Source organism: Kogia breviceps, chromosome 10, assembly GCF_026419965.1.
Source record: "Kogia breviceps isolate mKogBre1 chromosome 10, mKogBre1 haplotype 1, whole genome shotgun sequence".
Taxonomy (NCBI): Eukaryota; Metazoa; Chordata; class Mammalia; order Artiodactyla; family Physeteridae; genus Kogia; species Kogia breviceps.
Genome location: NC_081319.1, coordinates 5,123,134 through 5,147,488, shown reverse-complemented (window position 1 = coordinate 5,147,488; position 24,355 = coordinate 5,123,134). Strand labels below are relative to the sequence as shown.

The 24,355-nt window shown below is 48.3% G+C and overlaps 3 protein-coding genes and 1 non-coding gene across 10 annotated transcripts in view; 3 read left to right on the top strand and 1 right to left on the bottom strand.

Annotated features, from left to right (window-relative positions):
• TSEN2 (tRNA splicing endonuclease subunit 2) overlaps nucleotides 1-11,928 on the top strand; it is a 51,630-nt gene extending 39,702 nt beyond the window's left edge. For 3 of the 5 annotated variants that reach the window (XM_067043410.1, XM_059076113.2, XM_067043411.1), the window contains one exon: nucleotides 524-1,309. In XM_067043410.1, coding sequence (XP_066899511.1) covers nucleotides 524-583 — 60 coding nt within the window. In that variant the 3' untranslated portion in view covers nucleotides 584-1,309. Of the gene's footprint in view, nucleotides 1-523; nucleotides 1,310-6,056; nucleotides 6,099-6,237; nucleotides 7,447-10,014 lie in introns of those variants that run through there. The other 2 variants (XR_010842462.1, XR_010842463.1) reach the window with 2 other exon arrangements.
• On the top strand, nucleotides 3,786-3,858 carry TRNAA-UGC (transfer RNA alanine (anticodon UGC)). Its single transcript has one exon. It is a non-coding gene; the product is annotated as a tRNA-Ala (tRNA).
• MKRN2OS (MKRN2 opposite strand) lies at nucleotides 9,071-14,911 on the bottom strand. Its single transcript, XM_059076137.2, has 4 exons — nucleotides 14,634-14,911; nucleotides 11,281-11,330; nucleotides 10,116-10,278; nucleotides 9,071-9,311 (listed from the first exon to the last, which is right to left on the bottom strand). Exons 1-4 carry the CDS (start codon nucleotides 14,849-14,851, stop codon nucleotides 9,071-9,073), a joined length of 672 nt encoding a protein of 223 aa, XP_058932120.1. The 5' UTR covers nucleotides 14,852-14,911.
• The window catches only part of MKRN2 (makorin ring finger protein 2), a 41,170-nt gene continuing 30,012 nt past the window's right edge, over nucleotides 13,198-24,355 (top strand). The window contains exons 1-3 of one of the 3 annotated variants that reach the window (XM_067043413.1): nucleotides 13,198-13,448; nucleotides 15,800-15,952; nucleotides 22,525-22,804. Coding sequence is in view for 1 of the 3 variants with exons in the window: in XM_067043412.1 (XP_066899513.1) it covers nucleotides 23,693-23,718 (26 nt within the window). In the remaining 2 variants the exon portion in view is untranslated. Of the gene's footprint in view, nucleotides 13,449-15,799; nucleotides 15,953-22,524; nucleotides 22,805-22,957; nucleotides 23,719-24,355 lie in introns of those variants that run through there. The other 2 variants (XM_067043412.1, XM_067043414.1) reach the window with 2 other exon arrangements.

Genomic DNA, 24,355 nt, shown 5'->3' with positions numbered 1-24,355 from the left:
GGCTGAGGCTCCCGCATCCTCCTGGCGGGATTTTCTCTGCCGGCACTGCTGCCCCGCCATCCAGTTGCCCATCCCGCAGCTGCTGGTCCCCAGAGCCCAAGCGCCTCGCCCCCCAGTTCGTGCTGCTCACACCCACCGGCTTAGCCCTTCATAAAATGCCCGTCGAGGCCCACGTCTCCCTTCCCCGTGCCGACCCGGGCGCGCCGGCGCCGCCACGGACCTGGTTCCGTGTTGAGCACCGGGTTCGCACCGGCGCTCCTGCTCCTGAAATGTGCTGGTGGGAAACCACAGCAAGGGTAGCTCTTAAGATCTTGGGGTGGTTACTGTAGAAGCTGTAGATGTTTCCACGTAAGGTTTGCTACATTCACATTTCTCCAAATGTTTACTTACAAGGAATGGGGAGCGGGTATCATCCTTATACAGACAGCTCCCTACAGAACGTCTCTGCGACGCTGTATGCCTGGCGCGTTCGTTCATTTCTGTTTTTGAAATTCAGCCGCCTTTGTATTTTGATTGGTTACAGGAGGTGATTCTAAGCCGTTGGGTTTCTTCACGGGAGAGGAGCGATCAAGACGAACTTTAACAACTCAGCCTCAGGTTTCTGATTTCACCAGCAAAATATTACTGAGTCTCCTGTATAAGCCAAGTTCAGGGCGAGGTAAAGAGTCCTTTTATTGTAATGCCCATTAATGTAAAAGTTGTAAAGGGCGTGGCACTCCCAACACCAGAAAGTGTTAGTGTGTTAAAAGTTCAAATTACACAGGCGAGAAGAGCCCTGTGCGGGCTGCAGCTTCTGTCCTTGGATCGCTCACTCGCGGACCCCGGGCCGCTCGCCTCGGGGCCTCGTCCTTTCCGTGAGCGGGCGGGACTAGGCCAGCCCCAAGAGGACTCTCCGACCAACAGGCAACTTCCGTGACTCTCTGATTTGACCTGAGATGGTAGTTTCTCTCCAGGCGGCTCTGCAGTTTTCGGGGCACCACTGTGCCCCTGCCTCTCTCATTACCCGTGATGTCCAGTCTGTCCTGGAAGAGGGGCCTCTGTCCGCAGGTCTCCAGCTCTCCAGGAACGTCAGCCAATTTCGCAAACATGGGAAATTCCATTTACTGTCTACCAAGGATTTCTGTATCATAGGAAGCATTTTACAACAAGTTACCTCATTATTTAATTCTCAGTGAACCCATTGGAGGGCATGTTGTGTAGAGTACACCACAGTATTGCACAGGATGAGATAAGAGTTGTATCTTGCTTCACGGAGCTCGTTATAAAATAAAAGTATGTGGTGAAAAAATGAATGGAGATATACAGTGAATGCAATTAATATTTGGTAAAACACGGTAAACGAAGCCCTTTTTAAATGGTTTAGATGACAATGAAGAGTTGCCTGAGGGGCAGGGGGTGGGGGGGGGGGTGGGGGGGAGGGTGAACGGTGTCTGAGATCCACCCAGCGCCCAGATTCACGTCACCGGCGGGCAGCCTTCTCCTTGACACCGAGTACCCCAGAAGCGGACGGCTAGGAACCATCTTGGGAAGCTGTGAGATGAAAAAAGCAAAATGGGCCTCTGTTTGCATTCCCTCGAGCTCGGGCTTAGAGCTCCTGAGGACTGAAGATTCTGCTTGAGGTCGAGTGTTGAAGGCGTTGCTTCTCTTCTCCTCACGATCCTGCTCTGGCAGCCAGACCGTTACGTTGGCGTGATCTGCGTCTTAAAGATTTGGCATCCAGGTGACGGAGCTCCTCTTCCTTCCCTGTTTCAGACCAGTAAAGCCCATCAGTTTGAAAGAGCCTGTGGCTACCTTTTTGCTCTTCATCAGTGACGAGACTAGTTGGTCAGCATGTTTACCGTCCGCCTTGCTCACTCCGGGCTCCTTACACAGCAGAAGACTTGGCTTTGAATCATCACTTTATCAAAACCTTGAAAGTCAGCAAAAAATTTCAAGAGCCGTTTCTTTCCCATTTCATTCATCATTTGTGATGACACTCCTTTCCAAGCCTAATCAGTGCATCGAATGCCTTTATGGTAAAAACTCTGCCATGAATCCTTCACCAGAGTTCAGTCATCCTGTCAGCTCTCCACGTACTGTATCATCAGCTGATACGCTTTGAAGGTTGTGGTGACTCCTTGGAATAAAGGCTACATTAAAGGTGTGTGAAAGCGGAAAGAGCACAGCTTTTATCTGTAACTGAAAGCTCTAGAAGGAAGCCTAGAAGCATCATCTTCCGTCAAAGAAGCCTCGTGTGAAAGATTCTCCCGCGTCACGTGTGTGGTTTGAACACCGTGTAGCAGGCCATGCACTTTGTTTTCAAAAAAAAAAAAGCTCAGGTTCATTAAGATTGGAAATTTGCTCTGCAGTACAGCCACCTTTGGGAATTTCAGGGGTTCACTGGGGGAGCTGCTGCAGCCTTACATGGCAGCTGCAGTCAGGCTTACGTAAATCTCCCAGACCTTCCAGGCTTGCTTTAACGCCGAAGTCCGTCACCAAATCCTCGTTCCCCATCACTCTTCGCACTCTCCACCTGTACCAGCATGTGTCGGTGGCACCACGCTGGCTGGCCGTGCACCCTCCATGCACACCTCTCACTAGCTTGGTAAAAAGAGCTGCCACGCTCCCAAAGACTGCGAGACTCTGTGGAACCCACACGTTTCACAAGTTGTGCTTTGTCACCCACCCAGTGCAAAAACCATACACAGGAAAGGGACGCACGTACTTGGCCGAGGTTATATCTTTTACATGATCACCCTTCTCAAGATAGTGTCGCTCCAGCTTTCTTTCCTAACAGGGAATTTCCTCAGCCTCCGAAACTCACCTGCTTTCTTCACGGACTTCTCCGCTTCCAGAGGAGACAGTTTCACCTACTAAAGTGGGGGAAATGAGGGGATAACATGCTACACATCTAAACAGCATAAGCTCCTGGCGGTTGGCTAAGACAGTAGCATGAGCTGCATCCTCTGCTCGGTTCAGACTCTCAGAACTTGAGTGATTTTGCTGCAGGCTCTTACACAGTCACCGTTTTTCACTTGGATAGCGAGCATGGGCCAATGTTTTTTGCAAACCGTTACAGCCAATATTTGGATAGTGAGAGTTGAGATGGCGCAGATACCTCTGTGTTCTTGTGTATCCCGTAGCAGCCTCTGAGTTCGGGGGGTGGGACTCTCTACAGAAGGAATGGGGGGCTCAGAGGTGTGGTGCCGCGTGCCCCCGCCAGGATGTCCACTCGGGGGACTTGATGCAAGAGCCCTCGGTGCCTCTGTGAGATCACCACAGCTGAAGTGACACTGGCCTGGAAAAATCATGTGAAGTCAACAGAACAGCCCTGCTAGGGCTCATCCACTGGAGGTTAGCGGGGAAGGCCACCCACCACTCCAGGCAGGGCCTGGGGTGTGCTGGCCACTCTGGGCAGTGGTCCCCACCTCAAGGTTGGGGTACAGCCCGGGGCCCCAGTCACCAGGAAGGTGCTGGTCCATGTCGCTTGGCACACAGTGTCAGGGGTTCACAGATCGCATGAGGACCCTCTGTGGATCCAAGGTCAGGAACCTCGGTGCAGAGTGTGGTTCTCAGCTCGTAGTTTCCCCAGAGAGAATTTTATTGAAGTCAGTGTAGTGGAATGAGCCTTCTAGAAAGGAAACATTGAGATCTCAGCTCTGCCTCTCGTGGTTATGTGACCTTGGATGATTTACTTGCCCTTATGAGCGTTGATTTTCTTATCTCTAAAATGGGCCGATGATACTGTTTATGACTCTCACCTCAGTGAAAGAAAGTAAAAACCATAATATAATGTTAGTGGGAATTCCCTGGCGGTCCAGTGGTTAGGACTCGGCACTTGCACTGCCGTGGGCCTGGGTTCAACCCCTTGTCAGGGAACCAAGATCCTGCAAGCCATATGGCACCGCCCCCAAAATAATAGTGGTCCCCCAGCGGGTTGCTGGAGGACGCAGTGGGCTGGTCCTTACAAGGTGCTTTAAGCACAGAGGCTGGCCCGTAACACCCTTCAGCTCTGCAGCTGTGAGGGTTCCTCTGGGGGAAGGAGGAAGCGCCATGTCCTCACCGCCACAATGCACACTGCCTGTGACAGCTGCTGCTTACACGGGTGATTATCGTAGGTTGATTCTCCTGCCGTCAGTTGTAGAGGCTGGCCTTTTCTGACCTCAGCCCCAAACTTCAAGGGGACATGGTGATTATCTGTGTCTTCACTGTTCTAAAATTCCCTCATAAAGAGATTCAATTCTATAGAATAGTTAGTTTATACGTAACACTTGGCAGGGATTAAACCAACATGAATGGGACATAGTTTTTGGCAGGTTTACCAGGCTGGACCTGGTTAGGTTTCCCAGCGTTTTTGAGCATAGTATACAGATGTGACAGTTCATTGTTACTTATTGTTAAAGTGTTTATTTTGTCTTAATTATTTTACCTTTATTAAAGCATTTTCATTTTCTTTTTAAAAAGAAAAAAAAAAGTTGCTCTTTACTTGAATGTGGTTTGTAGTGTCCCCTGTGGGGAAAGTACTTATAGGCTAAAAAGAAATTAAATGTCCCTCCTCCCCGACACCCACCTCACGTTTATGATTTTTCCAACCGAATTGAATTTTTTAAAACCTGATTACAGGGACTTCCCTGGTGGCGCAGTGGTTAAGAATCCACCTGCCAATGCAGGGGACACGGGTTTGAGCCATGGACCGGGAAGATCCCACGTGCTGCGGAGCAGCTAAGTCCGTGAGCCACAACTACTGAGCCTGCGCTCTAGAGCCCGTGAGCCACAGCTACTGAGCCCGTGCGCCACAGTTACTGAAGCCCACGCGCCTAGAGCCCGTGCTCGCAACAAGAGAAGCCACCACAATGAAGAGTAGCCCTCGCTCGCCGCATCTAGAGAAAGCCCGTGTGCAGCAACGAAGACCCAATGCAGCCAAAAATAAATAAATAAAAGAAACAAATTTATTAATTTTTAAAAAAAATTTTGTGTGTGTGTGTGGTATGTGGGCCTCTCACTGTTGTGGCCTCTCCCATTGTGGAGCACAGGCTCAACGGCCATGGCTCACGGGCCCAGCTGCTCCACGCCATGTGGGATCTTCCCGGACCAGGGCACGAACCCATGTCCCCTGCATCGGCAGGTGGATTCTCAACCACTGCACCACCAGGGAAGCCCAACAAATTTATTTTTTAAAAAAAAAAACCTGATTACAGACTCAAATAATTATCCCATGAATGTTAACTTCCTTAAGACTGTAACTGAGGCCCATTTCTAAAATTGATTGAGAGATTTAAATCTATGAGTTTATCTTAAATCTTTGGTTTTTTATATATAAGCTGAAAATTTTTAGTCTTTTTACCATTTTGTGAAATATATGGATACCTCAGTTAAGAATACATAATATGGAGGGCTTCCCTGATGGCGCAGTGGTTGAGAGTCCGCCTGCCGATGCAGGGGACACGGGTTCGTGCCCCGGTCCGGGAAGATCCCACGTGCCGCGGAGCGGCTGGGCCCGTGAGCCATGGCCGCTGACCCTGCGCGTCCGAAGCCTGTGCTCCGCAAAGGGAGAGGCCACAACAGTGAGAGGCCCGCGTACCGCAAAAAAAAAAAGAATACATGATATGGAAAAGCAAATTTGTGAAGTTGTTAAACTAAGGCGGTACTTTTTATTTCAAAGTAATTCACTATCATTTCTTTTAAGTGAAAGTTTTTTAGCATTTAAAAATTTTTGGAATCTTTCCATTTTCAGAAGCAGTATTTCAAAGGTAGATATTCTTCTTCCTAATGTTTAGATGGCACATTATGATAGAGTAGAAAGGGTGGAATCAGAAAAACCTGGGTCCCGGAGTCCAGGTCTGCACTAGGAAAACCTCGGGGACATTGCTTAATCCCTCTGAACCTCAGTTTCCTCAGCTGTGAAGTGGGCATAATTACTAGCTCCTGAGTTTGTTTTGCAGAATAAATGAGATGGTATATGAAAGGATCTGGCGCATCATAGGTGTGCTTTTTTCCCTTTCAGATGAACCAAAAGTGTGAGCGTTGGCATAATTATTTCCTCTAGGAAGTAAAAAGCCTATTTTATGCCCTGGTAGGTAACACAGTGGAGGAGAAGGAGGTGACAGAAGAAGTTCAAGGTAAAGTAGTGAAGACAGCTCCGGGGATGGGGGAGGGGTACCGTGGTAAGCACTTCCTGCACGAAGGGAGCGAGGTGCGGCCATTGCGGGTGGCTTCTTGGTTTTTTAATATTGTTTATTGGGTTTTCCTGGTTATAAGAGTACTCCATGCACGCCTCGGAGGCTTTGGAAAAATGCCTTCGTGTGGGTTCGTCTTGCAAATCGGTGACTCCGAGGCAGTCTGTGGCCTTGCTGTGAAGGGGAGCCCAGCCGTCCATGATTCCAGGAGCGCCGACAGAGACACGTGTGTGCCCAGGGCTGCGCGCACCGCTGACGTGAAGCAGTGCACTTGGGCTGCCGGGTGGACCTCTGAGACTTCATCCGGGGTTGGAGTTGGTGTCAGAGCTGAGGATTCTCAGCTCACAGTTCTGCAGAGCTGAGCCACGTCGCCCAACTGTCTGTGGTATTCTGATGCCCCATTTCCTTTACTGGGATAAAACCTGTAGGCTGGTTTTGTGAGCAGGGCGTTTGTAGCCTGCTGAAGTGAAAGAAGAAATATGAGGCCGACCGCTACCAAAGGCACCCCCAGGGTGTAGAGCAGCCCCGAAAATAGGGAGTGGGGATCGTCAAAGCTTTGTTTGAAAATCAAGGTCAAGCAGCACTTAGAGAAAGTAGCATGAAATTAGTGTTTCTAATATTAACAATTCTTTTTTTTTTTTTTTTGACTGCCTTGTGTCTTCGTTGCCGCGCGGTCTTTCCCTAGTTGCGGCGAGCGGGGGCTACTCCTTGTGGTGCACGGGGCTTCTCATTGTGGTGGCTTCTCTTGTTGCGGAGCATGGGCTCTAGGTGCACAGGCTTCAGTAGTTGTGGCACGCAGGCTCAGTAGTTGTGGCTCGCAGGCTCTAGAGCGCAGGCTCAGTAGTTGTGGCGCACGGGCTTAGTTGCTCCATGGCATGTGGGATCTTCCCGAACCAGAGCTCGAACCCGTGTGCCCTGCATTGGCAGGCGGATTCTTAACCACTGTGTGACCAGGGAAGTCCCAACAATTCTTATTTTAATTGTTTTATGACACGTTTCTTATCTCCTGTTCATATTTGAATGCTGATGAGAGCAGAATGCTTATCTTCTCTAACGATGGCAAATTGCTGACCCAGTTGCCGTACACCCTGCGTGCCACTGGTCGCTTTCGGGTTGCTAGGTGCTGGAGGTAACTGCTCAGGCTTTGCAGTCAAACCCGGTCTGAACCCTGCTTTTGCCACTGGGTGCCTTTGGGCAAGTCCGTTTCCCTTGTCATCTGTAAAATGGGCATGATGTTAGTACCTACCTCACAGGATGGTCTTAGAGATTAAAAGGGAAGAGTAAGAAGTGTTTACTGTGTGTGGTGTCTTTTATGAATACACGTTAGTTGCAGCTGTTATGACTACTAATAATAGGGTAAAGAACCGGACCAGGGAAGCAGAGTCCTAAGACAGAGCGTAAAGAGAACGGGGCAAATCGGAATATCCCCCAAGCCCCACGCGCCTTTCATCTTTACCCACTGAGGTCTTTATGATTCCTTGAACAAACAGAGTAGCAGGCAGGTTGTTTAAGATGGTCTCATTTTCTAGGTAGGAAGTTTTGTATTTCTTAAAGAACAGTCCTAAAACGTAACAAATGCAAATGTTGAGCTGCCTGCATTTTTTCCCACTGAAGTCACTACTGTGGAACACTGGCCAGTGCCTCTTTGGAAACATGCTTGAAGGATCTGTAGCAAGTTTTCCGAATATCTTTATTACTAAGTAACTACTGCTACCTTGAAGATGGGTTTGGTTTTGGGAAATGAGACATCGTTCGGTGCCCACGCTGAGGAATAAGATTAGGTGGATAGTGTATCACATTTGGTCAAAAACAGAGAGTTCTCGGGGCTTCCCTGGTGGCGCAGCGGTTGAGAGTCCGCCTGCCGATGCAGGGGACGCGGGTTCGTGCCCCGGTCCGGGAGGATCCCACGTGCCGCGGAGCAGCTGGGCCCGTGAGCCATGGCCGCTGCGCCTGCGCGTCCGGAGCCTGTGCCCCGCAACGGGAGAGGCCGCAACAGTGAGAGGCCCGCGTACCACAAAAAAAACCAAAACAAAACAAAGAAAAACAAAGAGTTCTGGAAGCAAGTTTCCAAAGAGGAATCCTGAAATGTTTTGCTCACTGGCTATTTAAAGTCTGATTATTTGGGTGTAAAAATTCGAATGTGCTTGTTAACAATCCTTGTGGTTACTCATCTCAGTCGTCCCCTTCCTCCTCTGAAGGTATCAGGGAAAGAAGATGGACTTTCGTCGTGTCCTTTCTGAATTCTGCACCTAGAGTGGGCAGAGGAGGTGATTCACTGTGGTGACTCCAACACCCCAGCTCCCCACCTCAGGCCAGGGAAGCAGGTTGATTGAGGAATTGCCAATCCTCTTTGTTTGCAGAGCCACGGCAAGGCCGACTCAGGAGTGCATGGTTCCCGACTCAGATTCTGAGACCTTTTTTCTTTCTTCTTTTTCTTTTTTTTTTAACTCTTGTTGATTGTCAAAAGGTTACCATGTGCTTTTTATATAAAAACAATGAGGTGAAGGCTTTCATTACTTCATAAACTGTAAGGGTCTCTTCCTACAAATCCCCAATTTCTGGATTCACATTGAAAGGTGAATTTGTTCCCTAGTTAATTTATAGGAAGAGTTGTCATTGCTCTGTGAATAAAAGATGCTGTCACTTTACGCCGTAACATGGACCCCAAACTACTGTGAAAAGAATTTTATTTGTGGTGCCTACAATTTTGAAAACCCAGGGCAATTTTTATTAATTTTATTAATTTCGTAAATTCTTACACTGCAGTGAGCTGAAATACGCGCGAAGCCATAACTGGAAGCCATAACTCTTTTTTATTAACCACAGTTTAAGACATGTAGAGGCCCAGTAGCTGTTCCAGGCAGCAACCCCCAGACATCGCTTCCTGTCTGTCTGCTCTCAGGCGCGATGCGCGCTCAGCACGGGGCGCTTCCCGGACGTGGGCTTGTCTGGGGACCGGGGGGGTCGATGGCGTAGAAGCCGTGCTGTTCTATCATGCGGTAGAGCGTGATGTACTTGGAAGCCTTCCTCGTCCTCGGGATCACGAACTTCTCCGTGAACTCGTCCCGGTCCAGCCACCCCTCGCCCTCCGTGGCCAGGACGCAGTTAATGAACTTGAGGGCGTAGCTGTAGCAGTTGTGGCGGTCTTCTTCATACCTTACGGGGCAAAGGACATGGAGGAGACAAGGCTTAGCCCTGAGCCGCCCAAGGCCTTTCATCATTTTAATCTCGCTGCAAGCTGGGCCCCCAATGGGTGTGCTGGCCCCCTTGATGACAGAGTGTCCTGAGGTGCAGTTCTGAGGGACACTGGCATCTGGGGCTATTTCCGCCTGTAGCTTAAGTACAGATAGGCCTCACCGAGGTGTCCGGAGTGGTGACTCAAGTTGCATATAGGCCCCAATTTGAGGAACTTAATTTCACTGAAATTCTAGATTCTCGAAGTGGAATTCCATGTCTGAGTTTTATGATATCCTACAGTGTCTAAACTTATTTCAGGGGAAGCATCAGAGCAACTTAAGCCCACAAGTATGCTATATACCTTCTACAGTGATAAGGGGCCAAGGAATCGATAAATTAATTTCAGAATTGCTAAAACTTAAAAAGGGGGGAGCTTTCGATGGATTTACATTTTGAAGCTCATTGAAAATTGTTTTGTTTTAAGGGAATATAATGCTGTGGCTTTTGCTGTACATGTTATTAAATGTCGAGTGTGTAGAAGAGTCGAATAAGTAAACTAACTAGAGGCCTGAGTTCTGGTCCTTTCAGCTCTTAGAGTGCTGTCGTTCTATTGGGGAAATGGGTGCTAGCTCACCTCTGCAGAAACCCCCAGTAATGCAGCCCCTGCTTCGTTCTGTTACAGACGCTACTGTCTCAGTACAGGCTCAACATGAAAGTGAGCGCCGCGCGGCGCGCCCTGTGAGCCGTGACGGCGCCTGGTGGCGCGCGAGGGCCCCGTCCTACCTGTGCGGCAGCCAGGCCCCCGCGGCGGAGAAGTCTTCCAGGCACCTGTCCCACTGGTCCCTCATTCCGAGCATGCCGGGCCGCAGGAGCGGGAGGGTCACACTCTGCTCCCAGCCCGCTTTGTCTCGCTGGACGCCGTGCCCCGTGTAATTATACACGACTCCTGCCGCCAAAACCAAAATCACACGGCGGCGTCAGGGGAGGCGCACCCCGGTGGACCCGACAGCGGCCCCCTGGTAACTGCACACAGCAGGAGCCCAGACAGCACCTCCCGATTGCCGTCGGAGAGCCCTGGGGCCCCCTGCCCCAGGGAGCCTCTGCCTCCTTCCTCTCAGCACCCGAGCTCGTCCCAGAGGAACGAGACAGTAATAGGTGCCGGCGTGATCATCTCCAGATATTTTTGTTGAAGCTCTCTGTCTACAAAGGCGTCCGTCTCATCGCCTTCAACCAGCAGTACGTCTGTCCTGACGAAGACGGCTGCACGTTTGACTGCTCGTGACTGTCACCGAGTTCAAAACCCAGCCCTGGGTTTCCGTTCACAGTGTCGGTTCTCCTGCCTCAAGGGGGCAGCAAGGGCTGGAATCAGACTTCGCCTGTGGGGCCTGACGGCAGCCCCAAGTGGCCGGCCTCGCCCGCCATTCCCGGGCCTGCAGCCTCCTGCTGGCGGCACTCCCCAGGCCTCTTCCTGCAGACTGTGCCCTCCAAGCTAAATCTGGCCAGAGGAACCATGTTATTTAAACGTGCTGCTTTTCTGATTTTTTAAAAGCAGACTTTCGCAGGCCCCACCACACATTCAGGTGCTGTGTCCCCCCAGTCTATCCCTGGTGTTCCTGCCTGGCCCCTGGGGGCCCCGGAGTATGAGGACCCAGTGGCAGTGGGCTGAGTATAGCATTGGGAGCAGAGGGTCTGCTTCTAACACAAGATGAGGGCTTGGACCACTCAACCTCTCTGGACGTCTGTTTCTTCCTCTCTTAAGAACTAACAAAAAACATGCAAGTTTGCAATGTTTTCCACGTTTCCTCAGCTCTTGGCTGAGAAAACGTTAAAAGAGCTTTCAGATACTTAGTATTGTTAGTAATGTTGCCACAATACTTTTTCTCTAGAAATACCGCTCTCTTCTAACCAGGTACTGGGGGAACTCTTTAAGCTATGAAAGTGCGCTTACCGTTTGTGTTGGTGATCCCCACGTGAAGGTCAGATCTTCCGTCATACTCCCTAGAAGAAACAAGAGCGTTTTTTGTCCTCTCATTTGCACACAGTAGGCGTGTAGAATTGGTATTTAAAGTGGGAGGAGAACAGTGGGCCTCCCCTCTTGGCCTGGGTGCCAGAGGCCAGGTTCGTGGAAAGGCCAAGAGTGCATGTGAGGTAGAAAACAGTGCCCTGCACCCCCTCTGGATTTTCTTGGCCCCCGCAGCCCTCAAGGTGAGTGTGCTGGAAGGCCAGCCCTGCTGGAGCGTAACGTCAGCGTGACGCCTGCCTCTCCTGATTCTTTAAGTGCGAGAGGGCAGCCTGTTCCTCAGGCCAGCGTGGGTGAGAGGGTCCTGAAAGCACCTCAGTGGACTTCTACCTTTGAAACTAATATGGTCTTGAAGCCTGTGGCCGCACTCCCTTTTCCTGGACAGGCCTTCTTTCCTGAAATTACTCCTCCCCCGGGACTGTGCATTAGATGTATAACTCCACGTAATTTAACCTCTATGTGTGATCCCGGGCCATCACTTATTTGCCCCGAGACTTTCTCACCTGTAAGACGGAAATAGCATAAGCCTCCTAGCAAGCTGGTTGTAAGAATAAAATGCCTGTTGAGTGCTACCATGTACAGGTGTCAAATAAGTCAGGTGATTTTTAAATGCCGAAGCTCCTTTGTCAGACCACAGTGCTGAATGTTTGGCTCCTCCTTAAAGCGAGCAGGCCCGGGCTTTACAACGGCCAAGGACACAAATGGCTGCCCCATCTCTTCAGAGCAATCCCCCCAGGCCGTCTTGTTGCAGCCACTGTGAGTTTGCTGAGACCCCGTGGGTTCAGAGGTTGAGAACGAAGCTGGGAAAAACAGTAAGTCTTGGGTGGCCGATCACGGCGCTGGAGCTGGATGTGTGCCATCCCAAGATCACTCCCTGCAGGTACAGCCTCTCTGTTTCCTGCTAAATCCCAGGCGCTCCCTCTCACTCCTGCTCTCCTGCCTCTCCTTCAGTTATTTCTCATTCATGTACCATGTCAACTACGGGCCTGTCATTTGAAGTGAAGGGCTAGCGACACAACGGGAAAGGAGACCCCTGCCTCACAGGGTTTGCCTGCTTCCAGAGGAGACTTCTTTCGTTTTAGTTGAACAGGTTGTTAACAGATTGAGAAGTGTTACAGAAGCACGTGATGGGGCAGGGCCAGGGCCACCCCTATCCCATACGATAGTTCTGTACAGATGAAGAAAGGTGCCCCTTCTTCCTGCAGATGCAGCGCTGCCCAGGGTGAGTGGAATGCAGGCGGCATTTCAGTACCCGCCCCGGCCTTGGCCAGGTGCCTTTGTGCAGTCCACAAGCTGCACAACGCTCTGTGGCCGCCCTGACGGATCCTCATCTAGTTCCATCAGAGCCTCCGTGATTCCTCTGAGTCACCGCTGCTTCTCTTACGAAGTAGATGAAATTGTCTCAAGGTGAGTTGTGGGAGTTGGTGCTGAGGGTTTAGAAACAGCATGAGAGGGGAAAAAAAATAGTCTGGAACTTGGCCTTTGAGGGACTGGTGGGCAGGGGCCTCCCTGGGTTCTGCAGGTCCTGGCCTGAGTTCCTGGGGGGGGGACGGGAGGATGCCTAAAGCACACGATGTATTTCCACGCCACCCCCCCCCCCTTTCTGCTGCCGCCGAGGGAGGCCAGGCCTGTTGGCGTCACCACCGCATCGCGGAAGAGGTGAATGCTTTTCAGGGGCTATAGCCTGAAAGCCTATCGCGTGTTGTGTCATTTCTGGAGAGCAGGGCTGCAGCTTGTTCACTGTGACATCCCTAGCATTTCCCACACAGAGCTGCTCAGTGAGGACCTGTTGAATGAACCAGCGTTACAGGAAATGAATTCTGAATTTTAACCTCTGTTCAAAAGCTTTCGGAATCCAACCAGTTACCAGCTCCAAGTTAGCGTGAACGAGGGGCCTTATAAAACAGCTTGGGCTTCATGATTCTGGTTAAGGTGGAAATGAAGGTTCCGTCAGTCCCGTTCCGAGCTGAGTGTGAAGATGTTGGGACAGGAAGGAGCACGTTGGTTCAACGTCGTGCCTGGCACCCGGGCCAGCCTTACAGGCCTTTTCACCGAGCCTCACAGCTCTGCGAGGTCAGCGGGTCCTCATTTTACAGGTGAGGAACCAGACACTCGGAGAGGGTCCTGGAGCTGGTCTGAATCAGGGTAGGAATGGGGGGCTTCTTGGCGTACAAGCCTGCACGGTCCCCTCTGCAGCCTGCTGCCTCCCCGGGGAGGGTCAGAGTGCAGTCTCTTCTGCCCCTAGTGTTGGACCAATGCCTTGTACACACCTCGGTTCGTTTCCTCCCCGTAGGGAGTGGAAGGAAATTGATTAAGGAAGTGAGCGCGCAGGGACGTAATCACCTCCAATTTTCTTATCCCACACCAGCACTAGAGGGCATGAGGGACTCGGGAGGGTACGTTTCAAGGAGGCAGGAAGGTCTGGGCATCAGACCACAGTAGTGTGCACGACGCACTCCCCAAAGCTCGCCCCGTCACTCATCGCTGTTCGCTTGAAACCTGGCTTGTGCAGGGCCAGTTCCAGTTCCACCCGTAAACTCAGGACTCGGAGAAGGCACCATCCTTTCTTTTGATTTCTGAAATATTTCTTCAAGTCAGGTGACATCTACCATTGAAACAGACCAGCTCTAGTCTCAATCTCACGCGCCTCCATGCAAAACAGCCTGTATGTGGCCATTCTTCAGGCTCTGCGCACGGTACCTGCTTGTCACAAATGTTACAAACTAACTCCAAGTAAAGGTATTATTTTGATGAGATGAGCTGCTGGGTCATTTTCCCAGTTAGCCTCTTAGCACAAAATCTATGGGTTAAAAAAAAAAATCTCCAGGCTATCGATTCCTCTCTCTTAAAATTGTATAAGCAGATTTGACCTTCGTATACTCTTGCACTTACCATTCCAGGAAAGTATACACAGTTCTATTCTTACGAAACAAAAAGGCCTACGTTTTAGGATTTAACACCAGAACACTGAAAAGATTACCCACCAAAGCTCACACTATATATAGCACGTTAGAAAAGGAAAGTTTAGGGCTTCCCTGGTGGCGCAGTGGTCGAGAGTCCGCCTGCCGATGCAGGGGACACGGGTTCGTGCCCGGGTCCGGGAGGATCCCACAGGCCGCGGAGCCTGCGCATCCAGAGCCTGTGCTCCGCAACGGGAGAGGCCGCAACAGTGAGAGGCCCACATACCACAAAAAAAAAAAAAAGGAAAAGAAAAAGTTAAAGTGACTAAAACAGAGAAGGAAAGCTTTGCACAATCCAGTGCAACACATAAAACACTGTACCTAAGAAACGTCCCCTGAGTTGGTCTGAGGAGGAATGAACACTCTTCTTGATGCCCGTTGGTAAACGGGTTAGGGATGCTGACAGGTGCTTCCTCCAGCTTCCTGGAGCCCACGTCCTGCTGGCAGAGGGGGCAGCATGGCGGCACGCTGAAGCTGTAGATGTACTTCTGACAGTGGTTGAATTTGATGATAGGCTTCCCAGCCTCTGAGCGCTGCATGGCTTTCCCCTCCTGAGCAAGGAGGGGTACGTTCCCTGGGACTTCCTTTTCCTCATTACGTGGCCAGCAATTGCCCTCCGTCCGAGTAACCTGATAACAGTGATGTCATTCTGGCTGGCGGCTTCAGAAGCCAAAACATCTAGGGTTAACCTGTAACCAGGCCTCCCCATAAACAGGTGTCTTAAAGAGCCAGCGTCATTTGCGCTCAACAGCGTTGCTTTCTAGCCTTTGTACGTTTTGCAACAGTCGATAGCCAGCTCCTCCTCCTCCTCCAAAGCCCTACCTTTCTGTGAAACCTTCCTTGGCTTCCCCCAGCGTTCCCTTGCGCTGGCAGCACTGTATTTGTTTCCACCAGCGCTGTTATTTAATTTGTTTGTGAGCTTCTTGGAGTTAGTGACCCACATTTACTTTTGGTTTTCTAGAATAGGTTATATCGTTTGGGTTTGGGATAAATAAATGGAATTCTTACTTTGAGGTTATTTTTCTTGTGATATTTTATATTGTAGAAGGACTCTTGCTCATAAAAAATTAACAGCACAGGGATAGGGATAATGGTTACCCAAGGAGGTGGGTGCTGACTGGAAGAGGGCATGGGGGGGGGCCCGGGGTGTGGGGGTTGTGCTGATTCATTGTCTACGTGTTGATTATACGGGAACATTCAGTTTGTGAAAATACATCAAGCTGTACGTTTTACTATATGCACTTTATGATTCTTCAGTTTTAAAATAATTTTAAGCAGCTGCATTAGGATATGTGGAAAGAAAGGTAATGCCCCCCCATTTCTCATAGCATTTTTCCACCTACCATATTGTACTCCCGGGAGAAAACTGCACGGTAAGATAAGGGAGTATTTCCACATACTCTCTTCAAACCCCAATGTTGTTTTGCTGTATACTGTTTTGAAATTTGTGGTTCTCTCTCATCTTGGAAACTTTTTCACACTATCAGTGTTATAGGTCCAGCTCAAGCCTTTCAGATGCCTGCAGAGGAATCCAAAGTTTTGTGGCAACACACTTTACTTAGCCAATCTCCTCCTGCTGCCTGTGGTTGCAGAGAAAAGCGATCGTAGAGGGAAGACCCACCGAGAAGGTGTCATGGCAGGTAAAGGCGCTTCAGAAAAGTGTTTCCTAATGTGCATTTAAATAAGCTGCAGGAAGCTGAAGTGCAGAAAAGCACATGTTCAGTGTAATAATATGGAACGATGATCAGATTCACAGCAATAAAAACGACCTTAGAAATCATTTCAACCAACTTTCTCTCGTCACAGCGAAGACAGACAGGCGATAGCTAGACACGCAGCTCAAGTGACAAGGACCTGAGACTGTTCATTATTAATAAAACCACCTCTACTGTTCGATTGTTTGTGTGACCCAAATTACTTTCAACTGAGAATATATTCATCTTCATGACACCAATACCAAGACCTATTTTTAGTCCTATGAAAAGAAACAGAGGAACCATGCCTTAATAAACATTTTTTTTTTTTTTTTTTTTTTTTGCAGTACGCGGGCCTCTCACTGTCGTGGCCTCTCCCGTTGCGGAGCACAGGCTCCGGACGCGCAGGCCTAGCGGCCATGGCTCACGGGCTTAGTTGCTCCGCGGCATGTGGGATCTTCCCGGACCAGGGCACGAACCCGTGTCTCCTGCATCGGCAGGCGGATTCTCAACCACTGCGCCACCAGGGAAGCCCAATAAACATTTTTAATACACTAGCATTCTTTTTTTGAAATCGTTTCTTGATCTTTTCAGTGAACAGAGCAGGGTTAAAAAAGGTACACACACACATGCATACGTGCATACACATAAAGATTAAATGCTGTTTCCAATTCAAGTTCAGGACTAGTGTTTTTACTTAAGCTCTTCTATATTACATTTGTATCTCTTTTCCTCCACACTGAAAACCTTGGTCTCAAGGATACAGGGGATGCTTTATCCCACTTCACACAATCTCGGAGTAGCAATAGTAATACCACCACCTCTAATTACGATTAGAGGGTTGGTTTGGTTTTTTTTTTTTTTTTGCGGTACGTGGGCCTCTCACTGTTGTGGCCTCTCCTGTTGCGGAGCACAGGCTCCGGACGCACAGGCTCAGCGGCCATGGCTCACAGGCCTAGCCGCTCCGCAGCATGTGGGATCCTCCCGGACCGGGGCACGAACCCGCGTCCCCTGCATCGGGAGGCGGACTCTCAACCACTGCGCCACCAGGGAAGCCCTAGAGGGTTTTTTAAATTTTTGCACATACTCTCCCCATCTTCCTCTCATGTATTTAAATCGTTGTCCTATTTCTTCATTGTCAGAGCATCTGCCATTGTAAACAATAACCTCTCCCCTCTAGCCCTCTCTAAGGCTTAGTTTTACACACAAATATCTTTTCATGCTCACTATTAGTCCTTTCCTCACTCTCTAGTAATTATGAAGTTCATTCCTAGAAGATTCCTTTGGAAGGGCTCATAGGAAGACTAGTCTCTGAGTTCTTTTTTTTTTTTAATATATTTATTTATTTTTGGCTGTGTTGTGCCTTTGTTGCTGCACGTGGGTTTTCTCTAGCTGCAGCAAGTGGGGGCTACACTTCGTTGCCATGCGCGGGCTTCTCATTGCAGTGGCTTCTCTTGTTGCAGAGCACAGGCTCTAGGCGCCTGGGCTTCAGGCTTCAGTAGTTGTGGCTCACAGGCTCAGTTGTTCCGTGGCATGTGGTTTCTTCCTGGACCAGGGCTCGAACCCGTGTCCCCTACACTGACACGTGGATTCTTAACCACTGCACCATCAGGGAAGTCCCTCTCTTGAGTTCTTGTATGTCAATAATTTATCTCTGTTCTTTAGGTCGGTTTTGCTGGATATAAAATCCTTGGCTTGCGTTTTCTTTAATATGTTATTCCATTTTCTTCTGGTATAAAGCACTGCTGTCAAAAGTCTGATAACAAAACAATTTTCTTTCTCCTATAAGTCTTCTTCTTTTTTGCCAATATGCCCAAAGGATATTTCTTTTTTTAAAAAAAAATCAGTAATTTTATTATATGTCTTAATGTTGTTTTTTTTTTTTTTTTTTTTTTTTTTTTTTGCGGTATACGGGCCTCTCACTGTTGTGGCCTCTCCCGTTGCGGAGCACAGGCTCCGGACGCGCAGGCCCAGCGGCCATGGCTCACGGGCCTAGTTGCTCCGCGGCATGTGGGATCCTCCCGGGCCAGGGCACGAACCCGTGTCTCCTGCATCGGCAGGCGGATTCTCAACCACTGCGCCACCAGGGAAGCCCCTTGATGTTGTTTTTTTAGGTTGATTTATTCAGGCTTGTGGTGTGTTCTTTGTACTTTTTTAACTTACAAAACTTTATTTTTTTGAAGGTTATAGTCCATTTATAGTTATTATAAAATATTGGCTATATTCCCATGTTGTACGATATAGTCTTGTAGCTTATTTTATACCTAATAGTTTGTTCCTCTTAATCCCCTATCCCTATATTGCCCCTCCCCCCTTCCCTCTCCTCACTGGTAACCACTAGTTTGTTCTCTGTATCTGTGAGTCTGCTTCCTTTTTGTTATATTCTGTGGTGTGCTCTTTGAATATACAGTTTCGTATCTTTTTTATTTGAGAAAATTTTTCATAAATTATAATTTTGAGGATTTGTTCTGTTTCCTTTGTTTTGGTTTTCATTTTCTTTTTTTGGGGGGGGGGGAGTATAGTTGCTTTACAATGTTGTGTTAGTTTCTACTATACAGCAAAATGAAGTAGAGTTCCCTGTGCTATATAGCAGGTTCTCATTAGTTGTCTATTTTGTATATACTAGTGTATATCTGTCAATCCAATCTCCCAATTCTGTTTTGATTTTCTTCTTCATGAAATTCTATTCTCTGTATGTTGGATCCGTTTTTCTATCTACAATACGCCTTACTTTAAAAAAAACATTGAAATAAAATTTACATATAAAAATCACCCATTTAAAGTGTACAGTTCTGTAGTTTTTATCTCATCTAAGTTCAGAACATTTTTATCACCCAAAAAAGAAACCTTGTACCTGTTAGCAGTCACTGCCCATTCTTCCCTCCCACTAACCCCTGGTGACTACTCGTCTGCTTCCTGTCAATGGATTTGTCTATTCTGGACATTTCATATAAGTGGAATTATATGATATGTGGTCTTTTGTATCTGGCTTCTTTCACTTGGCGTAATGTTCTCAAAGTTCATCCATGTTGTAGCATGTATTGGTGGTTCATTCCTTTTTTATGGCTGAATAATATACCGTTGTACAGAGGTACCACTTCTTGTATATCCTTTCATCAGTTGATGGACATTTGGATTGTTTCCATTTTGGGGCTATTATGAATAACACTGGTATAAACAAGTTTCATATTACTGTACAAGATTTTGTGTGGACATATGTTATCAATTCTCTTGATTATATACCCAGGAGTGGAATTTCTGGGTCACATAGTAACTCCGTATTTAACATTTTGAGCAACTGGCAAACTTTTTTTCAAAGTGGCTGCATCATTTTCCATTCCCACCAGCAATTTAAGAGGGTTCCAATTTCTCCACATCACCAACACTTGTTATTGTCTGTATTCCTTGTTTTAACCATCCTAGTGGTTTCGAAGTAGTATCTCATTGTGGTTTTTTTTTTTTTTTTTTTTTTTTTTTTTTTTTTTTTTTTTTTTTTTTTTTTTTTTTGCGGTATGCGGGCCTCTCACTGTTGTGGCCTCTCCCGTTGCGGAGCACAGGCCCCGAATGCGCAGGCCCAGCGGCCATGGCTCACGGGCTTAGTTGCTCCGCGGCATGTGGGATCTTCCCGGACCAGGGCACGAACCCGTGTCTCCTGCATCAGCAGGCGGACTCTCAACCACTGCGCCACCAGGGAAGCCCTCATTGTGGTTTTGACTTGCATTTCCTTAATGACTAATGACGTTGAACATCTTGTCATGTGCCTGTTGGCCATTTGTATTTCTTCTTTGGAGAAATATCTGTTCAGATGCTTTGCCCATTTTTTTAATTGGGTTATTTGTGGTTTTTTTTTAATTGTTGAGTTTGTGTTCTTTATATATCTTTGTCTTTTCTTGTATTTTTTGTTTCTTTATATATTCTGGATATACTATATATATTCTAAATACTGTCTTTTCACTTTCTTTCTTTTCTTTTTTTTTTTTTTTTTTTTTTTTTTTGTCGTATGTGGCCTCTTACTGTTGTGACCTCTCCCGCTGCGGATGCGCAGGCTCCGCGGCATGTGGGATCTTCCCGGACCGGGGCACGAACCCACATCCCCTGCATCGGCAGGCGGATTTTCAACCACTGCGCCACCAGGGAAGCCCCTCTTTTCACTTTCTTGATGGTGTTATTTGAAGCACAAATTTTTAATAGTTTGATGAAGTCAAATGTATCCATTTTTTCTTTTGTTTCTTGTGCTTTTGGTGTCCTATTTAAGAATCCATTGCCTAATCCAATGTCTTGAAAATTTATGATTATGCTTTCTTCTAAGAGTTTTATACAGGATCATATCATTTGCAAGTAAAGATAGTTTTACTTTTTCTTTTCCAATCTGAATAAGTTTTATTTCTTTTTCTTGCCTAATTGCCCTGGCTAGAAATTCCAGTATAATGTTGAATAGAAGTGTTAAGAGTAAACATCCTTATCTTGTGCCTGATCTTAGAGGGAAAAGTTCCAGTCTTTCACCATTGAGTCTGATGTTTACTGTGAGGTTTTGGTAGATGATCTTATCAAGTTAAGGAAGGTCCTTTCTCTTCCTAGTTTTTTTGAGTGTTTTTGTTATGAAAGGGTGTTGGATTTTGTCAAATTTTTTTCCATTTCTATTGAAATGACCATATTTTTTTTCTATTTATATGGTGAGTTACATTGATTGATTTACATATGTTCAATGAACCTTGCACTCCTGGGATAAATCTCACATGGTCATGGTGTATAATCCTTTTTATATGCTGCTGCCTTCCATTGGCTAGTATTTTGTTGAGGGTTTTTATATTTATAAAGTATATTGGTCTATAGTTTTCTTGTGATGCATTTGTCTGGTTTTTTGTATCAAGGTGTAGTACTGGCCTCATAGAATGGGAAGTATTTCCTCTTCTGTTTTTTGTAAGAATCTGTAAAGGATTAGTGTTAATTCTTTGAATGTTTAATAGAATTCACCAGTGAAGCCATTGGTTTGGGAATTTTCTTTGTGGGTAGTTTTTTTTTGTGTGTGTGTGTGTGTGTGTGTGGTACGCGGGCCTCTCACTGCTGTGGCCTCTCCCACCACGGAGCATAGGCTCCGGACGCGCAGGCGCAGCGGCCATGGCTCACGGGCCCAGCCGCTCCGTGGCATGTGGGATCCTCCTGGACCGGGGCTCGAACCCGTGTCCCCTGCATCGGCAGGTGGACTCTCAACCACTGTACCATCAGGGAAGCCCGTGGGTAGTTTTTTGATTACTAATTCAGTCTCTTGTTAGAGGTCTATTCACATTTTCTACTTCTTGAGTCAGTTTCAGTAGTTTGTGTGTCTAATCCAAATATGACATGAAGAGAATGGCACTTTAGCTACAAGTTCATCCCCCACCCCCGAAACCCATAATCCCAGTCTGATCATGAGGAAAACATGAGATAAATCCAAGTTGAGGGATATTCTGCAAAATATCTCACCAGACCTTCTCAGAGCTGTCATGATCATCAAAAATTAGGAGACTCTCAGAAACTGCTGCCATCGCAAGAGAAGCCAAGGAGACATGATGACTAGATGCAATGTGGTGTCCTGGATGGGATCCCAGGACAGAAAAAGGTATAAACTAATGAAATCTGAATAAAGTATGGGCTTTGGTTTATAATAACGCATTAGTGTTTCAACATATATTGCCATATTGATATAAGATGTTAATAATAGGAGAGGGCTTCCCTGGTGGCGCAGTGGTTGAGGGTCCGCCTGCCAATGCAGGGGACATGGGTTCGTGCCCCGGTCCGAGAGGATCCCACATGCCGCAGAGCGGCTGGGCCCGTGAGCCGTGGCCGCTGGGCCTGTGCGTCCGGAGCCTGCGCTCCGCAACGGGTGAGGCCACAACAGTGAGAGGCCCGCATAATGCGAAAAACAAACAGACAAACAAAAACAGTATCAAAAAAACTCATCTAGGTACCTGGGAATAAATCTAATAAGTTGTTGAAGACTTGTACACTGAAAACTACAAGTTTTCCAATATTCTTCCTAAGTTTCTGAGAGAAATTTCAAAAGGTCTAAGTAATTGGAGGTATATACCATGCTCATTCATCAGAAGACAATATTTTTACAGCAAAGTAGAAACAACATACAGCTGTGTATAACAACATGGGTAGATCTCACGGAATGTTGGTGAAAAGAAGAAAGACAAGATAGTACATACTGAATTATTTCATTTATATGAAAGTCAAGAACAATTGAAACAATTGTTCAAACAATTGAACAATTGGGAGCTATTGACCGGGAGGTGGCATAAAGGAGCCCTCTGGCGTGTTGATAAAGTTCTTTATATTGATCTAGTTACTGGTTTCATGAGCGTATACATACGTAAAAATTCACATATGTATATTTGTATTTTATGCACTTCCCTGTAGTTTGCTATATCTCAAGTTTTTACCATTTAAAAAAGAAATTTTGAAAAAAGCAATGGGAAACTACTGAGAGGTTAATAGAGGTGAATGACATGATCCAATTTATGTTTTAAAAACAGGTTTTGGGGCCTCCCTGGTGGCGCAGTGGTAAAGAATCCACCTGCCAATGCAGGGGACACAGCTTTGAGCCCTGGTCCGGGAAGATCCCACATGCCGCGGAGCAGCGAAGCCCGTGCGCTACAACTACTGAGCCTGTGCTCTAGAGCCCATGCTCCGCAACGAGAGAAGCCACCACAATGAGAAGCCCACGCACTGCAACGAAGAGTAGCCCCCGCTCGCCACAACTAGAGAAAGCCCGCGCACGGCAACGAAGACCCAACGCAGCCAAAAAGAAATAAGGTAAAATTAATTAATTATTATTATTATTTTTAAATCAGGTTTTGTGTGACAGACTAGAAAAGGGCAGGAGCAGAAGCCAGAAGGCCAGTTAAGAGGCCAGTGCACGGGCCCAGGCAAGGAGTGCCACTTGCTTAGACAGGAGCCATGACGGTGGAAATGAGAGACGAGGGATGCTTTGGAGACGGGTGTGGAAGCAGGATCTGCAGGATGTAGGCAACCAGAGGAAAGTGTCACGAATGTCTTTTGGGGTTTCCACCAGAGGAAATGGAAGATGAACAGTTGAGGAATGCCAGGAAAGAAATTGAGGTCTAAAACTTGGGGTGGGAATGGAGATTTTGAAAAAGAGCAAAATATTTGGATTTTGCCCTGGATTGGTTAAGAAATTCCTTAAGTGGGAGGCGAGGTTTGGCAGGAACGGCTGAGGCCGGGTCTGCGAAAGGGGCCTAGGGAGGGTTTGGGTGGGTAAGAGTACTTGGAATTAAGGTGCGCAGTGGAGAGGCGGGAGCTTGGCCTCGGGACGGGTGAGGTAATTCTAGGCCGTGAGAAGCCGCTAAGAAATGCGCCTGGAGAAAGGGGCAGACCCACAGCAAATAATAGTCGGCACCCGGGATAAAACCCGCAGGACTGGGAGGCTAGCCAGGCCCCGCCTAGGAGGTTTGAATATGCCGGACTAGGAGTGCCCGAGATTGGGGGTCGGCCCAGCCTCACCCCTGGGGCGGAACCAATTGTGACGGCGGCGAGGTTTGCTGCCGGCGCTACAAAGGTGCCGCACTGGGAGGACGGCGTGCGCCGGCGTGACGCGGCCGCGCGGGATGGGCAGGGTCGGGGCCTAGGCGGCGACAAGAGCGAGAGACGGTGGTGTGACGGCGGCCCTTCCACCCGACCGCCATGAGCACCAAGCAGGTCACTTGCAGGTCAGTGCGCGGCCCCGCAGGTCCTTCCCCGGGTGCGCCCCAGTCCTGCGCCAGGGAAACAAGCCGGAGTGGGTTCGTGGAAAGTGGCTGCCGGTTCGCGGTCCGGCTTCCCCAGGCGGGGCGGGCTCGGCGGCCGAAGCCTGGGGCGCGGCGGCCGGAGCCTGGGACCCAGCGGTGCGTGGCCGAGCGTCGTGGCGACATCCGGACGAAGCCAGCGCGGGCGGCTGTGCCGCGAGTTCCAGGGGTGGCCCGTGCGGCTGGAAGGAAGGAGTGTTGGTGGGGCCCTGGGGGGCGGGCCCCTGGGCCTGAGGGTTTAGCTGGAGAAGGTGACTTGGAGTTGAGTAAAGGGGCACTAGGAGGTGGTTTACAGATGGAGACACCACGCAGGTGTAGGCTGTTAATTGTCAAAGAAGGCCTCAAAGAAGCTGGGCCCCCGAAAGCGGCCTTGGTTTCCTAAGAGTTTGGAGAATTCCGATGCAGCGTAAACTTGCAGAGTTAGCGAGTTAAGAATTGCTGTGTGGAAAATAGCAGTTACTGGAAGTTTGTTAACTGGCCCGCATATTCCCAAGTCATTTATACGCGTCACCAGTCTTCACTGCTAGGCAGACATAATTCCTATTTGGCAGTGCAGGAAGCT

What these genes read in the sequence shown, in the direction of transcription:
- MKRN2OS (XM_059076137.2), bottom strand. Translation starts at nt 14,851, where the DNA reads ATGCAGCGCTCAGAGGCTGGGAAGCCTATCATCAAATTCAACCACTGT. An exon ending in GGGGATCACCAACACAAACG is followed by an intron (nt 10,279 to 11,280) that starts GTAAGCGCACTT and finishes TTTTGGCGGCAG; the next exon opens with GAGTCGTGTATAATTACACG. An exon ending in GGGGCCTGGCTGCCGCACAG is followed by an intron (nt 9,312 to 10,115) that starts GTAGGACGGGGC and finishes TTGCCCCGTAAG; the next exon opens with GTATGAAGAAGACCGCCACA.